General features: G+C 37.6%; 2 protein-coding genes across 2 annotated transcripts; one reads left to right on the top strand and one right to left on the bottom strand.

The window, feature by feature from the left end:
• Positions 1-1,102: 1,102 nt before the first annotated feature.
• LOC141610928 (tRNase Z TRZ3, mitochondrial) lies at positions 1,103-7,995 on the bottom strand. The gene is made up of 12 exons (XM_074429241.1): positions 7,499-7,995; positions 6,662-6,751; positions 6,390-6,434; positions 6,074-6,128; positions 5,915-5,958; positions 5,406-5,828; positions 5,059-5,327; positions 4,512-4,656; positions 4,351-4,389; positions 3,666-4,057; positions 2,435-3,068; positions 1,103-1,801 (listed from the first exon to the last, which is right to left on the bottom strand). The coding sequence occupies exons 1-12, from the start codon at positions 7,847-7,849 to the stop codon at positions 1,481-1,483; spliced, it is 2,808 nt and encodes a 935-aa protein (XP_074285342.1). The 5' UTR covers positions 7,850-7,995; the 3' UTR covers positions 1,103-1,480.
• Positions 7,996-8,702: 707 nt separating this feature from the next.
• Positions 8,703-15,956, top strand: LOC141610927 (peroxisome biogenesis protein 2). Its single transcript, XM_074429240.1, has 8 exons — positions 8,703-9,012; positions 10,497-10,610; positions 10,719-10,872; positions 12,404-12,540; positions 12,650-12,750; positions 13,600-13,717; positions 14,529-14,695; positions 15,561-15,956. Exons 1-8 carry the CDS (start codon positions 8,905-8,907, stop codon positions 15,667-15,669), a joined length of 1,008 nt encoding a protein of 335 aa, XP_074285341.1. The 5' UTR covers positions 8,703-8,904; the 3' UTR covers positions 15,670-15,956.
• The last annotated feature ends 6,634 nt before the right edge of the window (positions 15,957-22,590 follow it).

The raw sequence follows: 22,590 nt of genomic DNA, 5'->3' as shown, positions 1-22,590 counted from the left end.
TTACCGTGTCCGAAATGCATGCTATTTTTATATAGTACAGTACATATATATTAGACCGTCTCTCATTAAAATAATATGAAATATATGTAAAACATAATAGAAACAAAAAAAAAAAAAAAAATGAAATACTTCATTAAAAAGAAATGCTGGTTATATGGGAGGTCTTACAATAAGTTCATCGTCTCCTATAAAAACTAGTGATTTCTGAAGATGCATCGACTATTGAACTGTAGTACTGTGCACTATAAAGGGAGAGCCGGAGATGGGATTCAAATCGTAGACCTATTTTCACAATATCTCAATCTTAATCACTAGACTCGCAGCCTCTGTCATGTTTATGTGCAACCAATCGGTTTTGTTACACACTTACACCTGATTAATGTTGAACCTATCGAGACCGGTCCCGTAATACCAAGAGAGCGATAGGAAAAGAAGCAAACACTTTCAAATGTGCTGGCAAATGTTTAGGTGCATGGTTGATGCTTCAACCTTGTGACCCTCAACTAAAATCCTTAAATTCAAGTCCTTTTCTAAGGGCTACTGGACTTGGCTTTACTTCAAGTCTTCAATAGCATTCACTTGTCTCTCGCCCCTTCACTAGAGTTCCGTTTTCCCCTAGTTTGGGGCGTAGCCGGTCCCGACCTAGCACCATCAACGGTTAAAAGCGACAGGGAGGACATATGACGAAAGTAATCTGTTTTTATAGTTTAACAAGAAAATTGAAAATACATCTCCCTGAGGTCAGGGGTTCGATCCCTGCCCCATGAGAATGGAGCAAACTCTTTGGTCAGCTGTTTACCTCTTCGTGAGAGCACCCGCGACGAGTGGATTATACACTGTTGTCGATGGTGGACACCCCGGTTTACACCAAAAACACATCTCCTGAATCATGTGTGTTTTTATGGTCTTTCAATAGCTTTTTTAGTATAGCTATAGCAGTACTTTTAGAGAAAACTTTTCGTCTGAGATCACATGTAAATAGTGTACCTCTAACCCGCGTACCTCAGCATTTGCGGGAGCTCTTTCAAAAGGTACTCCATTCAATGTTTGTTCCCGTTATATCAACAAGAACCATATTAATGTCGGGGAAAAGACGATAAAATGACAGCTTAAGATATTTATTCGGTAACCTGAGTCATCACATTCTGTTCCAACTATAGAAGGTATTATCAACGACTGAACAATTTACAAGGCAATATGTGATAAAATTAGCGACTAAAGGAGGCTTGTTCACTATTCGTAGTCCATATCCAGTTTAGTCAGAAAGAAATGACCAAATGCGGTCATGGTGATCTTAGAAACCGTAATCAATCAGGAATCATACTTCATAATACTTCAGAGTAACCTAGATTTTATACCAGTGTGACTATGAATGTCGATAAATTCTTGTATGAGGCCGTCCCACTGAGTTGAGGTCCTAATATGAATGAGTACACCATATAGAGTGGTCTCACATTGAGACGGTCTCGTAGGTATGTGCCTAAGTGGCTGCAGTGACTTCCTCAAGAGGAAGATCCTCGATTTCATCAACCCCCATTTCATTTCGGAAGAGGAGTTTAAGATGAGGAAGAACCTGAGGGAGAACAGGCAAGTCAGCAAGGTTAATGCTCATCATGTCGAATCCTATACAAGTGTTGTGCATGTGTGCATCTCCGAACACAGGAATCTTGGGGTATCTTTGGCTGAAATGTGTAAGAATTATGCGATACACACCCGCCGCCTCTCCCACATCTATCGCCTCCTGTGTCGTGCTATGATTTCTAGCCACTGCTTCATCTGCCAAGCCATCCTCAAAGGTTGCCTGCATAACCAGACTAGTTACTTCCATACACCCGGAAAAAAAAAAAAAGAATTAACAGATGAAAAAGCTAGAATAATTCGGAGTCGGGATAGCAGAGAGGGAACCAGTTTTTTCATTGACTAAGCTGCCCAAAATGATTCACTCACTCAGTGACTGTCCACAAAATCTCATTATAGACGGCAACTATCCGTCTATAACTAAAGACGGGCCAAGTAACATACCACATTACGCATAAGACAAACAACAACTTGCATGGTGGGGCCCAAAAATGTCACCACTTTAAGGGTATTTGACCCGTTTCTTGCTATAGACGGATATATCCGTCTATAGCAAGACTTGCTGCGACTGTCTACTCGATTGAATGAGCACCCAGCCCTACCCAAACTAATTGATACCCAAATGACCTAATAATAACACATCCGTAAAAGATCTAAACCTAAAATGATCCAACCTCTGCACTGTAAGACATGATTGGTCCGTTTACCAAGCCTAACTGAGCAAAATCACACTTTTTTAGTATGATGTCACACATCTGAAATGTACTACAATCGTGGACATGGCACGAGAAGACGAGAAGTAAAATTATGTTAACCAAAATAGACAAGATGAATAAAAAAACTTGTAACAGTTTACCTCATGGATCAGAACAGTGGCTCCTCGAGATTCTTCTATGAGTTGTGGACAGGGCCTTGTGTCCCCAGAGTATACAATCTTCCACCCTGGTATCATCTCACCAGTTTTATTGGATCTCTGAGCTGCCTTTAGAGAAACTCCATATGCTTGTGGACAGTGAACCACAGGAAAGCTAATCAGGATCTCTAAACTCGCTTCCTGCAAAATGTTTTTCAAGCTGCTCAACATCTTAAAGATGACAGCATTACCAACTGGGCTACCCGGCTTTTGCCAGTAGCTTTGCATTGGGGTTCCTTTAGTGAACAGTGTGGAATCAACAGGACTCTTTGAATTTGACGATGAAGGTTCATCAGAAATCGAGTTAGATTTCTCAAAAGAATCCCAAGAAGCACGCGTTGTGAACTTGCAGTCCAGAAATTGCATATCTAGCTCCTCAAGTCTCTGGTATGCATTTAAAAACCTCATTAGCTGCCCTGGCCCAACTACTAACAAAGGTTCATGAGGAACATCCTTCAGTAAATCACGTCGTAGAGCGAGTATTCTAGCTAGACCTGTATGATGGTCAGCATGAATATGAGAAATCCATATACACCTTAAATTTCTCACAGCATCATCGGCACCTTCTACCCCAAATCTGTTCAAGGGAGAAAGACAGCATTAATTAGCCAAATTTACACAATTATGGACCTAGGACTTTGCTATGGCGTCCGATACAGGTAGATATCCAAGTGTCCAGCTTGGCATGACTCAAACTCTTTTGACCTATGTTACTCCGACACTTCACTTAACTGCCGTGTCGCGTGTAAGACGTGTGTCGGTGTCCGACACGACGCGACACTTCGACACTTCAATTTAGACCACAAAACAGAAAAATTCACCCCAAATAGCCGTGTCCGACACGCCGACACGTGTCGGCGTGTCTGAGTAACACAGCTTTTGACACAAGGACTCTGCCCTCAATTTTAAATACCTACAATTTTGAAAGTGAAACGAAGAAATTGTCTAAACATCATACTCAATTCCTCGTACATAGTGTACTTCTCTACTTTTGACATGTAGGCCTCACTTTTTGGCTCTTGTAGCAGTTATAGGAGAAGGGTCGATGGTAACAGTCGGGTAAGCGTTTCATACCCATATTCTTCAGCGTCGTGTTGGACACTAGTATAGCCGAAAAGGTAAAGAAACGAAGTAAGATAGAGTATCATAGGAAAAGGAGCACGAATAACATTACCGTCTTTTTAGTTGACCTAGAGTGCCTTCACCACAATCAAAAAGCAAACTCCCCTTTGAGAAAAGATTGATGAATATAGAGGTCACATTTCTATACTTGGAGGGCTGGGATGAGCCAGTACCTAGCAGGACTATCTCCATATCTTCTCTAGTTACGTTTTCTAAACAACTTGGAAGCCCTAGCTCATCCAACCACGGCTCCTCCATCATATCCTGTGATGACACATCATTTTGAGCTTCTCCAGGATGATCCCATAACTGTCTAACTTGCTGCACAGCTTCTACAATTTCTGGAATTTCCACACGTAACTCATCAACAATTTCCGCAGGTCCAGTTGCAAGGGGAACTGAAGATCTATCCAAACCGAGGTTCGCATGTGGACGCAAATTGAACTGTACCACATTACATTATATAACGTTTAAATGATCTAGAAAACGAAGATAGAACCTCATAGTCAGCACAATACATAAATAGAAATCATGAATCTTGGTAAAATTCTGTAAGCATAAAACCAGAATAAATAAGTGTAACAGAAGGGCAGCACAATAATCCGAGTTAAGTTAATCAAATCATAGAAGATGAAGTTTACGCAGGAGAGTTGACATAGATAACACTCAAAACAGCACAATGATGATTTCATCTATGAACATTTTGCCTATTACAAATGTAAATATCATTTTCATACCTTAAGGAGATTCTCGGCAGAAATGGTAGCTTGAGGTTCCTGAAAGAAAGATAATTCAATGAGTACAGTACCATTTTAAACTCTTCATCATTGCCACCAATCATGTTCACAAGGAAGATAGGAAAATCCAAGTGACGAAAATTGCATAATGTGACACAAACCTCGTTTGAAGACTTGGAGTGTAATGAATTATTCTCAATCTGAGGCGGCCAAAACCCTGAAGCAGGAAAAAATTGAGGACACAAGTAATTTAGCCTCGCTGCAATCCTGGCACTTGATTTTAGAACAGGGATTTCAACATTTTTCCTACAGAAGAAAAGGAAAAATAAATTTTTTAGATGGCTTTTCTAAACAGTTGCTCAGCACACAGTTTTCAGTTTAGATAGGTCAAAGTCTCTATTTGTCAGCTTTTGAATTTGATGGAATAAAGCAGAATAGCTCACTAAACTCGTTATGCTACTTGTTTCGTGAACTTGTGGAGTGTCGATGCATTTTATGACACCATCTTCATTATGGTCAGCTGGAAAAACCATGTGCCTGATTCAACACATGGATATGGTCATATGCTGTTTACCCCGAATCTACCCTTACCCCACCACAGAAAGAAGCCATCGAGGATCTGGGGTAATGCTGTGGTTACTTGCTCATAGCACATGGTAACAGAAAGCAAAAAATCAGGGGAAGGGCCATAGACAAACTGCAACTCACTCTTCATGGCCAGCCATAATGTGCTGCACTTGCCCGAATCTCTTCATCCATTTTTGATAATCAGGGCTATTTGAAACAGATGACGGACTTAAATGTATTACACAATTCACTGCCTTAGCAGTTTCGGACATACTGCCAGAGAAATCTGTGTAGTACACATTGAGTGAATCCGCAGATAACAAACTTTGTAAATGTAAAGTTGTAGGACAGTCGACAAGAAGAACTATAGGCCCTGGAATAGGAGGGTCCATCACATCCCTAGGATGTACCTGCGATAAAATGAATTCTTAAGGGACAACACACAAAAAAAAAAAAAAAAAAAAAAAAAGGAAATTTATCAATTATACCATAATATCACGATCATCCGATTTCACTGATATATTATTTTGCAAATCCCTATACTTCGGACCAGCTCTCAGTCCAAGAGCCTTAGCTTTTTCAGGATGGAACCTCCCTTGAATTTTAGGTAACTCACACACATAGATGACAGAGATATCACCAGGCTTTAGAGGTGGCCCAAGCTCACCATTGCCAGTATCAGATGCTGGTCCAATATTCTCCTTCGGGTTCAAGAGAATGGCTGATATCTTGACTACTTCATCATCAATAAGGTCAAAGGGTCCTGAAAACTTCTTAGAATCAAGTGCAGCTAACCCGTCAAGTTGTAGTGTGGGACCGAAACTTTTTGTGTGAACCATGGCAGCACTTGGAATGAATGCCCTCATTGCATTGACCAAGTAGTTAAGGTCTGAAGGCCCCCACATGTTTACCTATATGTCATCAAAAATATATCCTATATTTAGAGTTTAAAAGAGGCAATTGAACAACAACGCCGAGATGCATGGAAAATACTTACGCACATTCCTTCATCCCCTATTCCAGCCATTGTCAACAACAAACCTGTGTGCAATATAAAGTGAAAACCATCTTTTGAGCCTCTGTACAGTCCTTCATGTAAATGTCTGAATAGTTCGGCTAACATTGATGGATAATGAATAGTAGGAAATGTCAATACCTGGGAGACCTCCTGCGGTTTCTGAGCAGACTCGAGAAAGGAATATGTGATCTATCTGTAAAGAATACACAGAATTAAACACCATAATATTCTGCATGAAACAGATATCCATGGGTCTCATTTTTCCTGAACAACCACCTCCCTCCAAACACTACCCATTCAAAACCATCCTGAAATGGATAGTGTTCCGTAATAGAATAATCGATACTACGTGTATGGTAAAATTTAATTGCAACAATCGTCCAATTTAAGAGTGACCATACACTTTAGCATTCACAACTTCAAAGAATAAAGTGGAAGTGACAAATGTGTGTACCTTTGATAGCTTAATCTTATGCTCTGTGCAATAGCGTTGCAAACCCTGGAACAATACAAATATCAAGAAATATAATTATTTTTACATTTTCGGGATGATCAAATAGCAACAGCCCAACTTACTGCATTTCTAACGCTTCATAACAAGATTAACAACTATATATAAATGATACTGGAAGAGGATGTATTATTTTTAAACTGTGAGGCAGCATTGTATAGTTATGTATATCAAACATATCTTGCATTTTACGAAGTATTATGCACAAGCCATACCTCTCCGGCATTAAAAATGAATCTCTGCTTGTCAAAGAAAAGCAATACAGATGGGCATGTATCTTGAGTATCCATTCCAGTACCCAGAATCTGTAAAGTTACAAACTTTATGAATTAACATTGCCCTTTCATAATCAACATCCAATGTTCGAAAACATAACAATTCAAGTGCTTCATTCAACACTTCAACTCTAACTCAAAGCTATCCTTGATCACTAACCAACCCAATCACTTACCAAATGCAATCTCTCAAGCAGAAACCAAAAAGTTTAAAACTCGTATCTAACTTTTGCGGAGCTAAGGCGACTAGCAAGGGCACTCGCCCCAAACAATCAAAAATTTGGAACTTTTTGTTAAAACTTTCAATCTTCTTTCGAATTTACCTTATTTCATTAAAAAGTTCCCTCAAAAATTCCTGCACCCATAACTAACAAATCCTGATTCCGCTACTAGTATCTAAGCCTAACATCCAAGCCAAAACATATATCAACAACAACAACATCATTACCCTAGTACATCAATGACTCCCGCAAATTGCAGTGTAAGGGGGGTCGGATGTACACGGTCTTGCCCTTTTGTTAGCAACTCAAAGAGACTGTTTCCGAATTACCCAAAACATATATCAAAAGCTCCAAAATTTATAGCCAAATAGTTAGTCTCCACAACCACACAAACTCATAACCACAATCATTTAACGAAACAAGGAAAACTGCGAAATCGGTTACCAAAAATCCGTTTTACACAGATTCTTGTACAAGGCGGCCTTATCCAACACAAAACATTCAAACCAAAACAAACCCAAATGACAAAAAACCAAAAAATTCAGATTATAACTACCTGAACATAAGAAATGGTATTAACAGGATTAAGCTTTCTAGTTTTCAACTGAAGATTCTTAGGTTTATCAGACTTATCTTTACCCTCAGCCCTTCGTTTATTAAACCCACTTTGCTCCATTTCAGACCCTTTTTCTGTATTAATTTTATCAGCTAAAGAACTGTTACCCCTGTTGTTTTTAGTATTAATAAAGGGTTTTGCAGCTGCAGAATGCAAGTTTTTTCTGTTGGGTTTTGACAGGGAAGAGAAAACAGTTGATAGATAGAAATGTTTGATTGGTTTGGAGAAGAAAGGTGTGAATTTTGGAGGAGAATTGTTAATTAGGAGGCGTAGACTTGTTATTTGGGACATTGTTTTTGTGACCAAGCAAGTTATAGTATGCGAGGGTTTAAGGGATGATGCTCAAATAGCTGAAGCTCTTCTTCATGGCCAAATCGTAAAACCCCCAAATTGGCCAATTGTTGATTGATGTTGGTTGTTGTTATGGTGGAACGGGTCAATCGGATCAGGCTTGAGTTGAGTCGGATTAAGTTCGGTCAGTTGAGTATGCAAGATTTCGGCCGAGTTGGACGGGCTTGGGTAAGTTTTTAGTGTATGGATATCAAATTAGTTAAGGATAATGGTTGGTACGAGATAATAAACATTCTGGTCGGATATGGTCAATTCGGACTGGGTAGAACGGCTTGACAAAACAGACCCGACCCGAATCTGACTCGCACCCGAATTTGACCTGAGACCCGAATTGATCTGACCTTATTCACCCGACCCGAATGTTTATTATCTCATAGTGATCATTATTCCAAAATAACCCATTCGAAAATGACCCAGATTCGAAATAATTCGACCCGACCAAAATTATTCCAAACCAGAACAAGCCGAACCCAATTTGACCGTCTCGACCCCGACATGATTGACCCGGTTGCCAAGTCTAGGGTTGGGGTCAAATCCAAGTCATATGTTCGGTGCAGATCAAGTATCCAAATCAGGTCATTTTTTTAGTGTATTGTTAATAAGTGATTTCAAGATAATGATCGATACGCAATAATAAAATCGAATCGGAAATTTGAGTTGCATGTCAAATTCAAATCATCTATTTGGTGAGGATCAAATGAGCACAAATTACTAATCCAGCCTTACTCAAAAAGCTGGATTAGTGATTTGTGTTCACTTGATCCTTACCGATCAGATTACTCGAATTTGACATGCAACCCAAATCACTAGTCCAGCCTTAAAGGTGCAATCCCCTAAAAAAAAGCTAAGGTGCAACCTACCTTACCAACCAATTACAACAACAAAAGATTCCACCCTCAAGAATCCACCAGATACTTGTTTCATCATCAATTCATTTATCTCACACACTTTTTCCAGTTTTTCCCCAATTCTCTGGAACTTTTACAATCAATTTCATGGACTCACAAACCCTAATTCCACCCCCACCACCTTCTCCAGATACCTGGATCAACACTTACCACAAATTACTCCCTCAATGGACCTCCTTCACTCTCTCTCACCAGGTATCGTATCCCGTCCCGGTCAATTCTTTACGTTTTCCTTATTTAGTTGCCTCGGTCATTTCTTTACGTTTCCGTTTCCGTTTTAAATGTGTGTAGGTTTTTTATTCATAATTCAATCTTTATCTTACGTTATGCATTAATTGAATTATTTTTCTGATGCATAGTTAGTTTACTGATGATTTGTTAGATGAATAATTCTAGTATTTGGCGTCGAAATTGTTGCTGTAATGTATGAAATGTATTTACTCCATGAATCAATATTCGAGTTGTAGGCTTTAGTTACGTGTCGAAAAATTGGTTGCTTTATTTAGTTTGTTGGCTAGGTGAAGATTGAATATTACAGCTTTAGTTTCGTGACTTGTTCTCGCTGCGTCATTGCTTAGAAAGGGAAATTCTAGTAATAATGATATAATGTGTGAAGTGTGTATGTGGAATTGTGGATGAATGTAAGCGTGTTTAGGATTTCAATAAGTTTTGAGAATTCAATTGCTTATAAGGTTTGTTTGATAGGTGAAGATTGAATATTTTGCAGCTTTTATGTTTTATTTTCGCTGCTCAATTAGAGAGAGCAGTGAAAATTCTATGTTTACTTGGCTTTTGTATTATGGTTTGCTCTCCTTTTGTTTTTCACTTTTTCTTTTCTATTTTTTCGCATTGCGGTGTGCGTTCGTTCACCCATGGACGGTTCCAAAGGATGATTCATGTCAGCCGACCCCAAATCATTTTGGGATTAAGGCTCTGATGTTGTTGTTGTTGTTGCTCAATTAGAGAGAGCAATTCAAGTGATGTTTGTGTACTCTGACAGCGCAAGGCGCACCAAGGCACCAAAATTTTGGGCAGCAATACTTTTTTTAGGAGTTTTCACGTTGGCTAACTTGTAAAGGAGTAAAAGTTAGGAATAATGGGGAAAAGAAATGGGATAATTAAAGATCTAGATGAAAAAGATAGATCTAAAAGGCGCACTAAAAATGCACCGAGTTGTTTTGGCTAGTGCCTCATCGAAGGCGCGCCTTTTTAAACTAAGATTGTGATGTATCAAAATGAGATGTTTGAGTTGAACTAGATATTGATTTACTGGTGCGTTTTGAGTTCTAAGTGAATGCTGTCGAAACGAATGAAGTAGGAGTACAATGTAGTGTTCCAGACGATTGTACAATGCAATTGTAAGTATTGCAGACAAAACATCTGATCAACATCTTGTGTATATTTTTGATTGGTACTCTCATTTGAACCTCTCTACTAAAATTCAGTTTGATAAAATAAGAAAGAGTAGCTTTGACGGAGTAATAAGCTAGTGCCCAAGAGTGACCACCTCATTGCTTTTAAGAATGTGCAGAGTGCTGTTTAGATAACCTAGGCACGGTATCGGATCTGAACTTGGCCGTTCAACTTGTATAGTAGTATCCACTTTTAGTTTATGAAACCTTGCAAGTTTTTGATGACCTAAACCTTGCAATATGTGATGTCTCGTAACGCTATTGCAGATGATGATCCCAATTACAATATCCCGAGTGAATCAATTTGATGCAGGGAGACTGGATGTTGAAATGTCAGCCATGTTAAAGGAGCAGTTGGTTAAAGTGTTCTCTTTGATGAAGGTATCATCTTGGCATGTAGCTCGTACATTTTGTGTAGGTTGTGTTATTGTCTCTAGGCTGTTGCTTCGGAGGTTTTGTTTGTCTAATTTGCACCATTGTTGGGGTCAGCCAGGAATTCTATTTCAATATGAACCAGAACTTGATGCATTCCTTGAGTTTCTGATTTGGCGTTTCTCGATATGGGTAGATAAGCCTACTCCAGGAAATGCTTTGATGAATTTGAGATACAGAGATGAACGTGTTATGGAAGTGAGAGAAAAAGGTAATGCCTACTCTTTGCTGATAAAAGCTACATGTTTAAGTCGTTTCTTGGCAAGGACTTATGTGACTCTTTTAAATTTACTTTTGATTTGCCCAAGAACATGGAAAAAATGCTACTAGTGAATAATGCGAATTTCCCCTCCCGATTAAATTGCTTATACATGGATGAGTAGATTAGCCTGCTTCGTAAGCTTGCTAATTAATAGTCTAGGTATTGGAAGTGATGCTTATCGTGATGCTACTAATGTGGGTGATGAGAGAAATTATAACGATCCCATTAATATTTATGATGTGGAGTTAAGACTTTTTTTGATACTCCAAATATGACTGAGAGGTTCTTATATATATTTGAGAACAGTGCTCACATAAGGTGAAGTCCATGGCTCCATGCTCGTCTATAATTTTTAATATTCTTATGTATAATATTCTGTGATTTGGCTACTTTACTAGTTACACTTCTTGTTATTATTGTAAGATTTGAGTTTGTGAATTTTGTCAATGACTTTGGTGATTAAGTTAAGGTACTATGGCAAGTTTCACAATTCACATAGCAGAATATTTTCCTAAGGATTTATATGGTGCTCTTAGTATAAGGGCCCCATTACAACATGCATGAAGTGCTTAATGATGAAGCCTCTGAAGGTTTGGGAGTGATTAGGAGATGATTTGGAGGTTTGTTTAAAGTGTGGAGCTACTCTGGAGGTGTGTCAGTATAAAGAGGCGTTTTGAAAGAACTCAGGATGACCCTCTAATATACAAAGCGAAGGTTTGAGATAGTCGGTTAAGTTGGTGAATGATTCTCAGGATGTAAGCTTAATGAAATCCATGTTCATTTTTCTCTTGGTTCGAGTCATTGATCAGTTTCACTGTAGAATGGCCCAAGCATTGGTTTGGCACTATATTTGGTACTGAAGAAGCCTGTTTTGTCCTGATTCATTTTTTTTTTTTTTTTTGTAGAATTACCCACAGAGATTGTGGTAGTGGAGGTAGTTTTGTGAAAGGAAATCTAATCTTAGGGGCCACAAGAGTTGTCTTCTTATTTGTAAATAGAACAGAATGGAAACCCCAAGATAATCTCTGTAACTGATATAATGTTAATAAAGTTACATCTATTGGAACTATTTATGACATTCTTGGAGGACCTTTCCGATGCACATTCCCAGCCATACCCTGATGTGATATTTTTCTCCAGTCCAATAATACCTCAAATAGTCAAATTTGAATCATCTTTGTGCAGTTATACCATCTTTCCTATAATCTACACCCGGTTCTGACTCATATCTGTGTAAACGACGGTGAAGAATTCCTATTTGATTTGCAGGCATCGTAGGCTAAATGTTATTTTCTCTGTGTTTGTATGCAAGCCAGCTAAATGTATTCCACAGTTTTGTCTATATGATAAAACTAAACCAGAATACCAAAAGAATCCTTAGTATTTTTGTTCTTTAATAATGTGCCTTCCATATTGTAGTTTTCTCATGTCTTGCATCTTTCTTGAGTGCGCATTTATCACTATCTATGACTACCTCCAGTAAGAACGGGCTTGGAGGGTCCTGGGCTAACAGTTGCGCAAAAGATGTGGTACTGCATTGCTACAGTGGGTGGTCAGTACATTTGGACACGCCTACAATCTTTCTCTGCTTTTCGAAGATGGGGAGACTCGGAGCAGGTATAACTTTTTTCGGACAACATTTAAATTTGTATTTTCATAATGTTGACGCCAAAGGACTGTGCTTCTTCGAAGTATTGATCTCTATAATTCTTTCTTTTCCCCTCAGAGGACACTTGGACAAAGGGCATGGCTCTTCTTGCAACGTGTAGAAGGATTTTATAGGGCTGCTTCCTTCAGCAACTTGCTTTTATTTCTTTTAACTGGAAAGTAAGTTTCCACAATTCAATTCGTAATGAAAACTCAAGATGTTGTCGAAGGAAATGGAAAACAATCAACAACAACATTACCCCCAGTGCCTTGGGTGGGGGGGGGGGGGGGTGTCGGATGTACGCAATCTTACCCGTGTGTTAGCAACACAAAGAGACTGTTTCCGAATGACCCAAGATGAAAATTGCGTCGAAAACTACATCGAGTGACTGTTACTTCACAATAGGAAGAAGCGCAATCACTTTAGTGAGCCGTTTTGCTTTATTCCATCATAATCTGGAACCAAAGAGTAATGAATCTTTGGCTCCATAGAAAAATGGAGACAAAATTGGTAGAAATGTCAGTATATTTGTGGGAAGAACAATCAATTACAATTACACACGTCATATCTTTGTAGCTGGAGTGCTGGACCTTCTGATGCAACGATTTTTCTGATTTTTGTTACTTTTCATTCAACTCTCTTTCAAATGTGTTTTCTTAATTTGGGGTTTTCTGATTTTTGTTATTTTTCTGATGCAACAATGAGCCGTTTCCTCATACCACATTATAACGACTTTTCTTAATAACACTTCATTTTTTAATCCTCATATTTTGTGGTTTCCTCTTATGCTATTCACACCTTTTTAAAAAATAAAGTTTAGAATGTTTTTATTCTTTCCTTTTGTTTTTCATTGTTCGATCTTTAATTGGCGTGTCCAAATGATGATTCATGTTAGCCAATCCCAAATTAATTTGGGACTATGGTGCTATTGTTGTTATCTCTTTCTTTTCGGATGGGGATGGGATGACAGGGGGCTCATGTCTCACTTATGTTTACCTAAAGATTTCTGCAACCATGATACTTTGCAGGTATAGGAGTCTAATTGAGAGAGCTCTGAGAGCAAGGCTCGTATATGGAAGTCCTAACATGAATCGTTCCGTCAGTTTTGAATACATGAACCGCCAATTAGTATGGAATGAGTTTTCAGTAAGTTTCTGTGATTCAGCTGTGAGGCTTTTGCATTTTGATTTTTGACATAGATTAAAGATGAGATTCTGTCTGTATGTCGTATTGGTGCTGGCAAAGTGGCAATACGTCATTTATGATTACAAGGTTCTTAAGATAGAAAATTTACAGTTTTGTTCATCACTGATGGAGGATAACTTTGTTCAATTCACTGATTTAGAATATCAATCTCTAATGTTATCTAAGGTGCTGCTTGTGGCTCATGGCAATGAGACATACAAGGACATGGCAATGAGACACATTGCCTTTAATGCTGATCTAAGAAAGTCGTTTCTATTTGTATATCCTTGCTTGAATATAATGCTAACAGTCAATAATCTGAGAAAGTGTATACACATGTGGAACGCAAAGTAGAATTGCAGTCATTGTATTGGTTAAATGTACCTGCCTTTTCGGTTATTATTAGCATTAGGATGTTTTGTGGCACATGGCAATGAGACACATAGGGACATGACCTTTAATGTGATCTTAGAAGGTAGTTTTCTATGTATCCTTGCTTGTACAGTAATGCTAAGTGCTAACTGTCAATAGTTCCGAAAAAGTGTATACATTGGGAAAGAAAATTAGTTGAAGTCATTGTGTTGGCTGGTCTCTAGTATTGGAATTGGTTAATTGTACTTGTTGTTAATGGTGTTAACTAGATATTACGGAGTATATGATTTGCTTGTTACTCCTATTTTAGAAGACACCTTATTTGGTTTTACTTCTCCATTCAAATTCGTATATTAAGCATGTCCTGTTATGGTATTGAGAAATTCTGGTTTGCATGCAGGAAATGCTGTTGTTACTCCTACCACTTCTTAACTCCACGACATTCAAGAACTTATTTCGTCCATTCTCAAAGGACAAATCTTCGGATACTGGTGTGGACGAAACTTCTTGCCCCATCTGCCAATCTAGCCCAACAGTTCCATTTGTAGCATTACCTTGTAGACACAGGTGTGTGTTTCGGCATCTGAAATTCATTATACCTATTGTTTATGCAATTCTTTGGTTGCTTGATTTACAAGTACCAGATAGCAGTTAAAAATGCTTAACAGAAAGGGGAAAAACTTGCTTATTTACAAGTAGCTATCATAACTTCCCATGGTTAATTTTGACATGGTCTGTCATGTGCTATTATTCATGATTTCATGTTCACCCTTTGCATTCATCGAGAGTATATTTTGACTTTTAACTACAACATTATCCCGGTTAAAGGCTCCTGCTGATGATAGGGCCTTAGGGGTAAGGGATTGGACGTATGTAGCTTTACCATGTGTTTTCTCTGCAACAAAAATAATAATATTTCCCCAATTTCTGCAAATGGAGAGGTGAAGAGGTCAGATGTGGGCAGTCTCACTCCTATAGTCCTATGTTAACAACACAATTAGGTTATTTTTAGATGATTCATATAATATTAAATCTCGGTTTCGGTCACAGACGCGGTATCGGTTATCGCGGCCTAATTTCACTAAATGCGGTCCATATTGCCCTAAGATGCAGTTAAATGCGGTCATCTGGTATACTCCAATACCTTTACAACTCGGTTACGTATTGGTGTACCGGCCACTATTTTAAACTATGATATTTCCATGGCGAAAATTGCATCAAGAAGTGAATCGAAGGACCCCAACTTCACAATAAAAAAGACGTTATTAATTTAATAAGCCATTTTCCTTTCATGGGTAATTAAATTATGTAGGAGTTACTTTCAGCTTTATCTCAATTATTAACGCACTCTTTCCTGTAGTACTTTGTAATTGCTTGTCGAAAAACAAGCTCAATTTGTGATGTCCGCCCTCTGTTTTTTTTTTCCCTGCAGATACTGTTATTACTGCCTTAGAACACGATGTTCTGCTGCACCATCATTCAGATGTACAAGGTGCAGTGAGCCGGTCACTGCCATGCAACGGCTAGCAGCTCTTAGCTGATAAATCGTCGTAAACTATTTTCCGACTTTTTCAGATCATCAAGTGGAGTATATACTAATTATTCTTTGGCAGCAGTTATTTAATGTGGGCCTGCAGTTAGAGCCGAAGTGGGAAGTAGGTAACTTGTCTATCATTCTCTTCCTTCCCCAGCAGCCAATGTAAGACCAATGTAAGACCAATCTATGATTTATATTGACTGCTGTTGATATTTTTTGTACGAATGTTTGACTTGATTATGCCATACTCCAGTTAAGTCAAGGAATTAATATTAATTTGGTGTACTTATCGCGATACTGTACATGATATCAGTTAGCATCACAGGTCAATTAACTGGGTTTGTTTTTTCTTGGTAATCTTTACTTGGTGCTTTGGGATACGATTATTGTCGGGCCTATATCATCACAAAGTAAACGTCTTTATCATATGTAAACTGAGTCTTTGTTCGCATTTTGAGTCGTGCGTTCACCCATGGACTGTTCGAAAGGATGATTCATGTCAGCCGACCCCAAATCATTTTGGGATTAAGGCTCTGATGTTGTTGTTGAAACTGAGTCTTTGAACTTGTCTGAGGCTGTTTTTTATTTTAAAGAATAGTCGCGAGTTTGGGTATTAAATCTGTGCCGTGATACTATATTATTGATCAAGTTATAGGGGTTAGTAACTAAATTTTGAGGTGACGGGTACTATGGTTGTTTAGGTTAGCAATTATTCCCCTCCGCCCCAGACTCCCAATCATTTGCTTACGCTTGATTAAAATATTAGGTTACCACATTGAAGATTGTTTTTGTTTTAATTGAATGACGCGGAGGAAAAAGAGGGGAAAGAAAGGGTATAATTCTTTTGTTTGGTTAGCAAAATATGTTGAACGGAGGGGTGTGAAAGTGATTCCGTTTATTTTTTCCAAGGTAAATTAAAATCTTTTTGACATAAGATGTGTTTATGGACAATTCACTCACTTCATTTGTTTCTTTCATTATCTTTTCCTTTGCCCCATCTCCTGTCTTTCCCTCATAAGATTTTAGGGATCGTCAAATTGAAATGTTGTAAGTATCACATTATTATTTCGTTTTGAGTTTCCTTATTACTTACGTTGACGGCTTTTCTTTTTCCTTTTTGAAAGGAAAAAAGGTGCAATATTAATAAAATTGAGGCTGACATAAATTTGGCTGACTACTTTTTACCACCTTTAATATTACAAAGTTTCTATCATCATATCCCTATTTGTAAATTGAGTGAAAATTTCCCTGAAAGTCGGGTCTTAAAACGTAAGCAATGAGAGGATCTTAATTTTGCTGGAATGATGTGCTGGAAAATAATGTAAATTTTGCATGAATTCAGATTTTTTTTTTCGCATGAATTGAAATTAGATTTTTGCTTGAAGATCAGAATTCATTGTTGTAATACGTAGTAATTTCTCTCATTCATCAGATTCTTACATATGCTTTCGGTACGGATCTTCAAGACCTTACATGAGTGTGTAACTTTTAAGGTTACTTATATTGTGTTAACTATACATTTTGACCCAAAAAAGGAAAATGTAGAAAATTGAACATTTTGAAAAAAAAAGGTAAAGAATTCGATGAATGAGAGAGAGTACTAATTAAAATTAATAGACTTAAAATTTTCTTTGATCATAATCTAGATTCTAGAGTCCCCTTCCCTTTTCACAAATACGTATACCTCCAGTTGTATAATGAGCATCCCCTTATACTAAAAGAATAAGAGATCTCCAAATTTTTCCGCCTAAATGAAAATTACTCTATAATTGGTCTTCATTATGTAATATCTATAATTGGGTCATGCTGTTTAATTTCATCTACTCCCCCTCATTCAAAGCACAAAATCTCATTGAAGACGGGCGATATCCGTCACAAGCTTGTGACGGATACCGTTTTCTCTCACAAAATACCCATTGAGAGGTGAGTGGGAACTCCTGGGAAGCACATGAGGGGTGCTTCACCTAGGGGTGTTAATGAGACGAGACAGCTCGCGAGCAACTCGAGATCGGCTCGGCAAAAGCTCGGTCAAAGCTCGGCTCGTGCGAGATCGGCTCAAGCTCGAACTCGGCTCGAGAGTTTAACGAGTCAAGCCGAGCAAACGCTGGCTCGGCTCGAAAAGCTCGTGAGCGGCTCGAACTTGTGTGACTATATAAGATATATCTCATATTTTATAAAAATATTTTATCATGATTATATCTTTATATCACGTATATCAAATGTCTCACTAATTTGTCAAATATTTTACATTTAAACTTCGAGCCTTGTTATTGAAAATATCGAAAGAAAAAAGAAATCAAAAAATTAACCATTATATATAGGCTCGATTTAAGCTCGAGTTTGGCTCGAGCTCGCGTTAAAGCTCGCAAGCTTGATATCAAGCACATTTTCTACAAGCTCGGGTAAGCTTGAAATCGGCTCGAGTTCGAGTTTTAGTTCTTGAGCACAAGCCGAGCAAGGCCAAGCTCGCGCTCAGCTCGACAGCACCCCTCTTCACCTTGTCCCCTCTCCCTTTTTGTGGGAGGTCTTCAGCTTGTGACGGGATTAGCCCGTCACAAGCAAGACGCTTTGCATTCAAAGTTCCAAACCAAAGCTTACATTCTCTTTTTCGGAGTCCAACTTCACAAATTTTGACTGTGAATGCTATCAAAAATATAAAATTTTGATAGCCGAAATTTAAATATATATAGATTTGTTATGAAAAAAAGTACATAAAATGTTTTTTTGATAAAAAGCGACAAGTATTAAAAATGTTTAATCTTTTCTTTTCTACCTCTTAATACTAAATATTATTACTAGTAAATTTTACAATTAAATTTCAATTGAAGTTAATACTATTACTAATTGTTAGTTTCTTTAATATATTTAATTATCTAGAAAACCGCGCATTTGCGTGGGATCTATACTAGTTATACAATACAATCACTATACATTTATCTGAGCTTATGAATTTTTGTGAGCTTTTTAAAAGTTTTTTTTTATGGTTAAATGTGTGAGTTCAAAATTTTTCCAACATAGCTCAAATTCTTTAAAACAAAAGTCAAAAACTTTAATACAGAGCACAAATTTTACACCATACAATTATGGTATAGTCAATTAATTGGCCCCTTTTGGGCTAGTTACGTAATACCGTTGGTACGAAAAGCCAAAAGAAGAAAGCAGGATAAAAAAGAAGAGAGGGATTGATTTACCAACTTCATTTTTCTCATAACAAAAAAAAAAAAAAAAAAAAAAAGAATTACAAACTTCATTGGACACATACAATTGTGTAACGCTAGACCTTTGTTCGAAATATTACCTTCAGTTGGTGGATGTGAACCTTTCGGGCTTTATCGACCATTGGGGACAGGTTTACCTTGATAAGTAAATGTTATTAGGAAAAATTGTTGATTATAACCTTTTACATCCATTTGAAACTTGTTACGTTTTATAATTGTTTTTTAAAGTTACTATTGACGTAGTTTTTGACGGGAAATGGCTAACGAAGGTGGATTCCGGTGGCATTTCAGACGAGTTTGGATTTTGTCAACTAAATTATGAGCATTTTTACCATTCTTTTATTACCCTCACTCCCTTGAATTGTCAACACAGAACTGCCACCTCCACTTGCCCGCCTAAACACCACTTACTTCACCTCGCTCGCCCACCCCAACATTATATAACTCCCTCACTCAAGCATGTCTGGTTCTATCCCGTATTTGATCACCTCTAAACTAAACCGCGCCTATTGGTCCCTTTTCCTTTGTTTAGTGTAGTTGCATGTTTTGCAGTGGTCCTCCGGTGGTCCTAGGAGGAGTCGGTTGGTGAATCAAGTGGCTTTAGTGTGTTTTTCACCTTTGAGGTTTTGCATGTCCCTTTGTTTCATACCTTCTCTGTCTGTTTCCATTCTCCTACTTGGTTTTGATTGACTGTTTCGGTTTTGGTGGACTGTTCTTGCATCGGTCTGGTTCTTGACGGATGGTCTTTGCTTCTTTTTTCTTGATCTTAGACATGGTTTTGCAGCTGGGTTTAGATTATTGTCTATAGTTGATTTGGAAGGTGTTGTTTGTCCTTTCTTTGTGTTTGATTTTTTGGTATCGTTGTATTAAGCATTATGGAAGAGGTAGATTGATTGTGTGGATATGGGTGGTATGTGATGTTGGTTGGATTAGTCGGAAGCGGTGGTTCTCTCCAAACATGACGTGGCTTTGTTTCAATTTCCCGTTTTTCCAGTTTCTCCGAATAATCCCGTCACATGGGACTTGTTTTACTTTACGTATTACTATTCGTAGGTTGTTTGTGGTGGTGGTTGTCTATCTGGGTTTTGTGTTTCCTCTCGAGAATGTCCTTGGGTGCTCATGGCTAGGGGTTTGGTTATGAGGCTTCCTCTTTACTTTTTCATCAGTTGGCTCGCCGTCCGTGGTTGTTGGTTCGTTGATTGTTGTGAACATTCACTGTGGTGTAGGAGAGCGATCTCCACCGAAGACAGGACTTCGTGGCTTGTTTTCACCTTCAAATTTCTACGCTCTTGTGGCGTAAGTGCACCTTGTGCTCGTCTCATGATATTTCAATCGGTTCAATGGCCTGTGGGTGATGTTAGTTTTGCTGACGATTTGGCTGAAGATGATCAGGCTCTTTCTACTGTTCCCCATCATCATGTTCCTCATACCCGATGCAGATTTCTCAAGGGTCGCAGTCCTCTAGTCAATATCTATAGTCCTATGTTTTATTGTGTTTTGTTTTATGTTGTAGTTCATCACGGTTTGGCGAACCATGATACTGGAATGTAAAACATTATTTCACCCTTGTCAAAAAAAAAAAAAAAAGTTTTTTAATTTTTTTCTATCATCTCTATCTAAATCACCTCCTCTTAACAGTGACATATCTTAAAATAAAAAAATAAAAAGGGCTAAAATTCGAACTCCCAGTATCGTCTGTAAATACTTACGCTCAACCTCCAAGCCAAGAGGATTGATCGACTTACAAACTTAAACAATCAGTAATGACCGAGCCCCGACCCGATCAATATGGTCCTTTTTTTCAACAAATAAAAAGGCATTTACAGAGATAGAGAAAGTAATTAGCTGAAACTATTAACAAAAAGGAGTAACTATTTTACGATCCCCATGTCGCAAACGAGCACATCATGCTAAACAATAATCAATCATAAGTGCACAACACATACGCCCCCACATACTCCCGTTTTTCATCCTTGAATTACAACACGTAGCTATTTCATTAATTAAAATATAGCATGCTTTACTTCAATTAATTTAAATTAAATATTATTCTCTTACTTTATAATCTTGGCACTTACTGATTGATTAATTATTACTCTATGTAATAATCCACCCACTTGGATGTTCTTTGGCATATCAAACAATTCACATTCAACCAATTTCCACTTTCCCTAAATTATCCTCCCTCTATCCCGGTCAATTGTTATCCTTTGGTTTTGCCACAAAGACCAAGGAAAAAGGAGAGGACCAATAACTAAATGACAAGTGGAATAAATTGAATGAGAATGATCAAATTACTCATCAAGTTCATTCTTAAAATAGAAAAGACAACAAATGACTGAGACACCGACCGGGACAGAGGGAGTAGTATAAACTTCGAGTATGTCTCTCTTAAGACGAGCATATATATATTCGTTTTAAAAGTTCAAAACGAGTAAAATAACACCCTATTTGTATAGACAGGGCAAACTTTTTACTAGTTTCTAAGTATTGTATTTTTGTCTTATTTGTCTTAGGACCTGTTTTAAATTTAAAACAAATATACCCGTCTTAAACATGAGTCTGTGATAAAACTATTGTGTACTCCTAGTGTTATTATGTACGTGGATCACGCCATGGTCTTTATCTTTATACATTCTTATAGTAGCATTAATATTTTGTATCTTTTGCTTTGTTGTTGGAGATAGCTTTCCTTTCAGTTAGTTATATCAATAGAATGCTAAAGATGTTTTAGAAGTTCCATAAAATATGCAGGCTTGTCTTAAAAGTCAAGTTGTATGATCGATGGCCTTAAAAGTTGTGTTTATAGGGTCGACCTTGTTAAATTTTAATATTTTCATTGTTTTAATTGGATAGGGTGTTGTCGAGAGTACTGGTACTGAATCTCGATACCACCATCTCACATATTCTCACATATGTAATGTTACCTTTTATATAATGAAGAGAGAATTGTGAAGAATTCACTATGTGCATGTGAAAAAGTAATACTGAAATTTAGTATTCAGTGATGCATTGACGCTATTTCAGTTTTCTTCTATTAATTATTAGATATAAACAAAATAAGCCTAAAAACTCTTTATATCTTAAAACTCGTCAAGTATCTCAAATGTGTATAATTTAGCCTTCTTTCAAAACTTTCATATAAAATTTTAAAGCTTAGAAGACCTTAAAATTTCTTTAAGTTCGGGTTTTAGCTAAGATAGTTCAAACTTCAAAGTCTTACATGGAGACTTATCCCATCTCCAATGTTAAAAATTGCACAATATAATGTGTAGATGAAAGATTAAAATCTTAATTATCTTGAACAAGCTGGTTAATACGGGTTGTTCCCTCACTTGAGTGCTCGAAAAGTGGTTAGTGCACAAGCCCCCTCATACCATGTGCTGAATTTCAGCTTCGTGAGTTATTGGAGGCTGGATTCGAACCCGTGACCTCTTGGTCATTCTGACTCTGATACCATGATAGATAAACCATCTCAACCAAAACCTTAAGTGATGGTTGAGGACAAACTATATTATATTCTATTATAATTGAAATTAGTTTTAATTTCCAATTATCGTCTAAGACCATACATAATTTAGTGGCATGTTTGTTTTACGATTTCTATGTGTTATGGGCTGAACCCACGAAAAGGGCAATATGTAACTTTGTCTTTCACAGACACATATATAGTACCATACAACTTTTAATAAGGCTGAATAGGAATA

Source organism: Silene latifolia, chromosome 11 (genome assembly GCF_048544455.1).
Source record: "Silene latifolia isolate original U9 population chromosome 11, ASM4854445v1, whole genome shotgun sequence".
NCBI lineage: Eukaryota > Viridiplantae > Streptophyta > Magnoliopsida > Caryophyllales > Caryophyllaceae > Silene > Silene latifolia.
The sequence above is the reverse complement of the archived record's forward strand: the minus strand, read 5'-3'. Positions and strand labels throughout refer to the sequence as shown.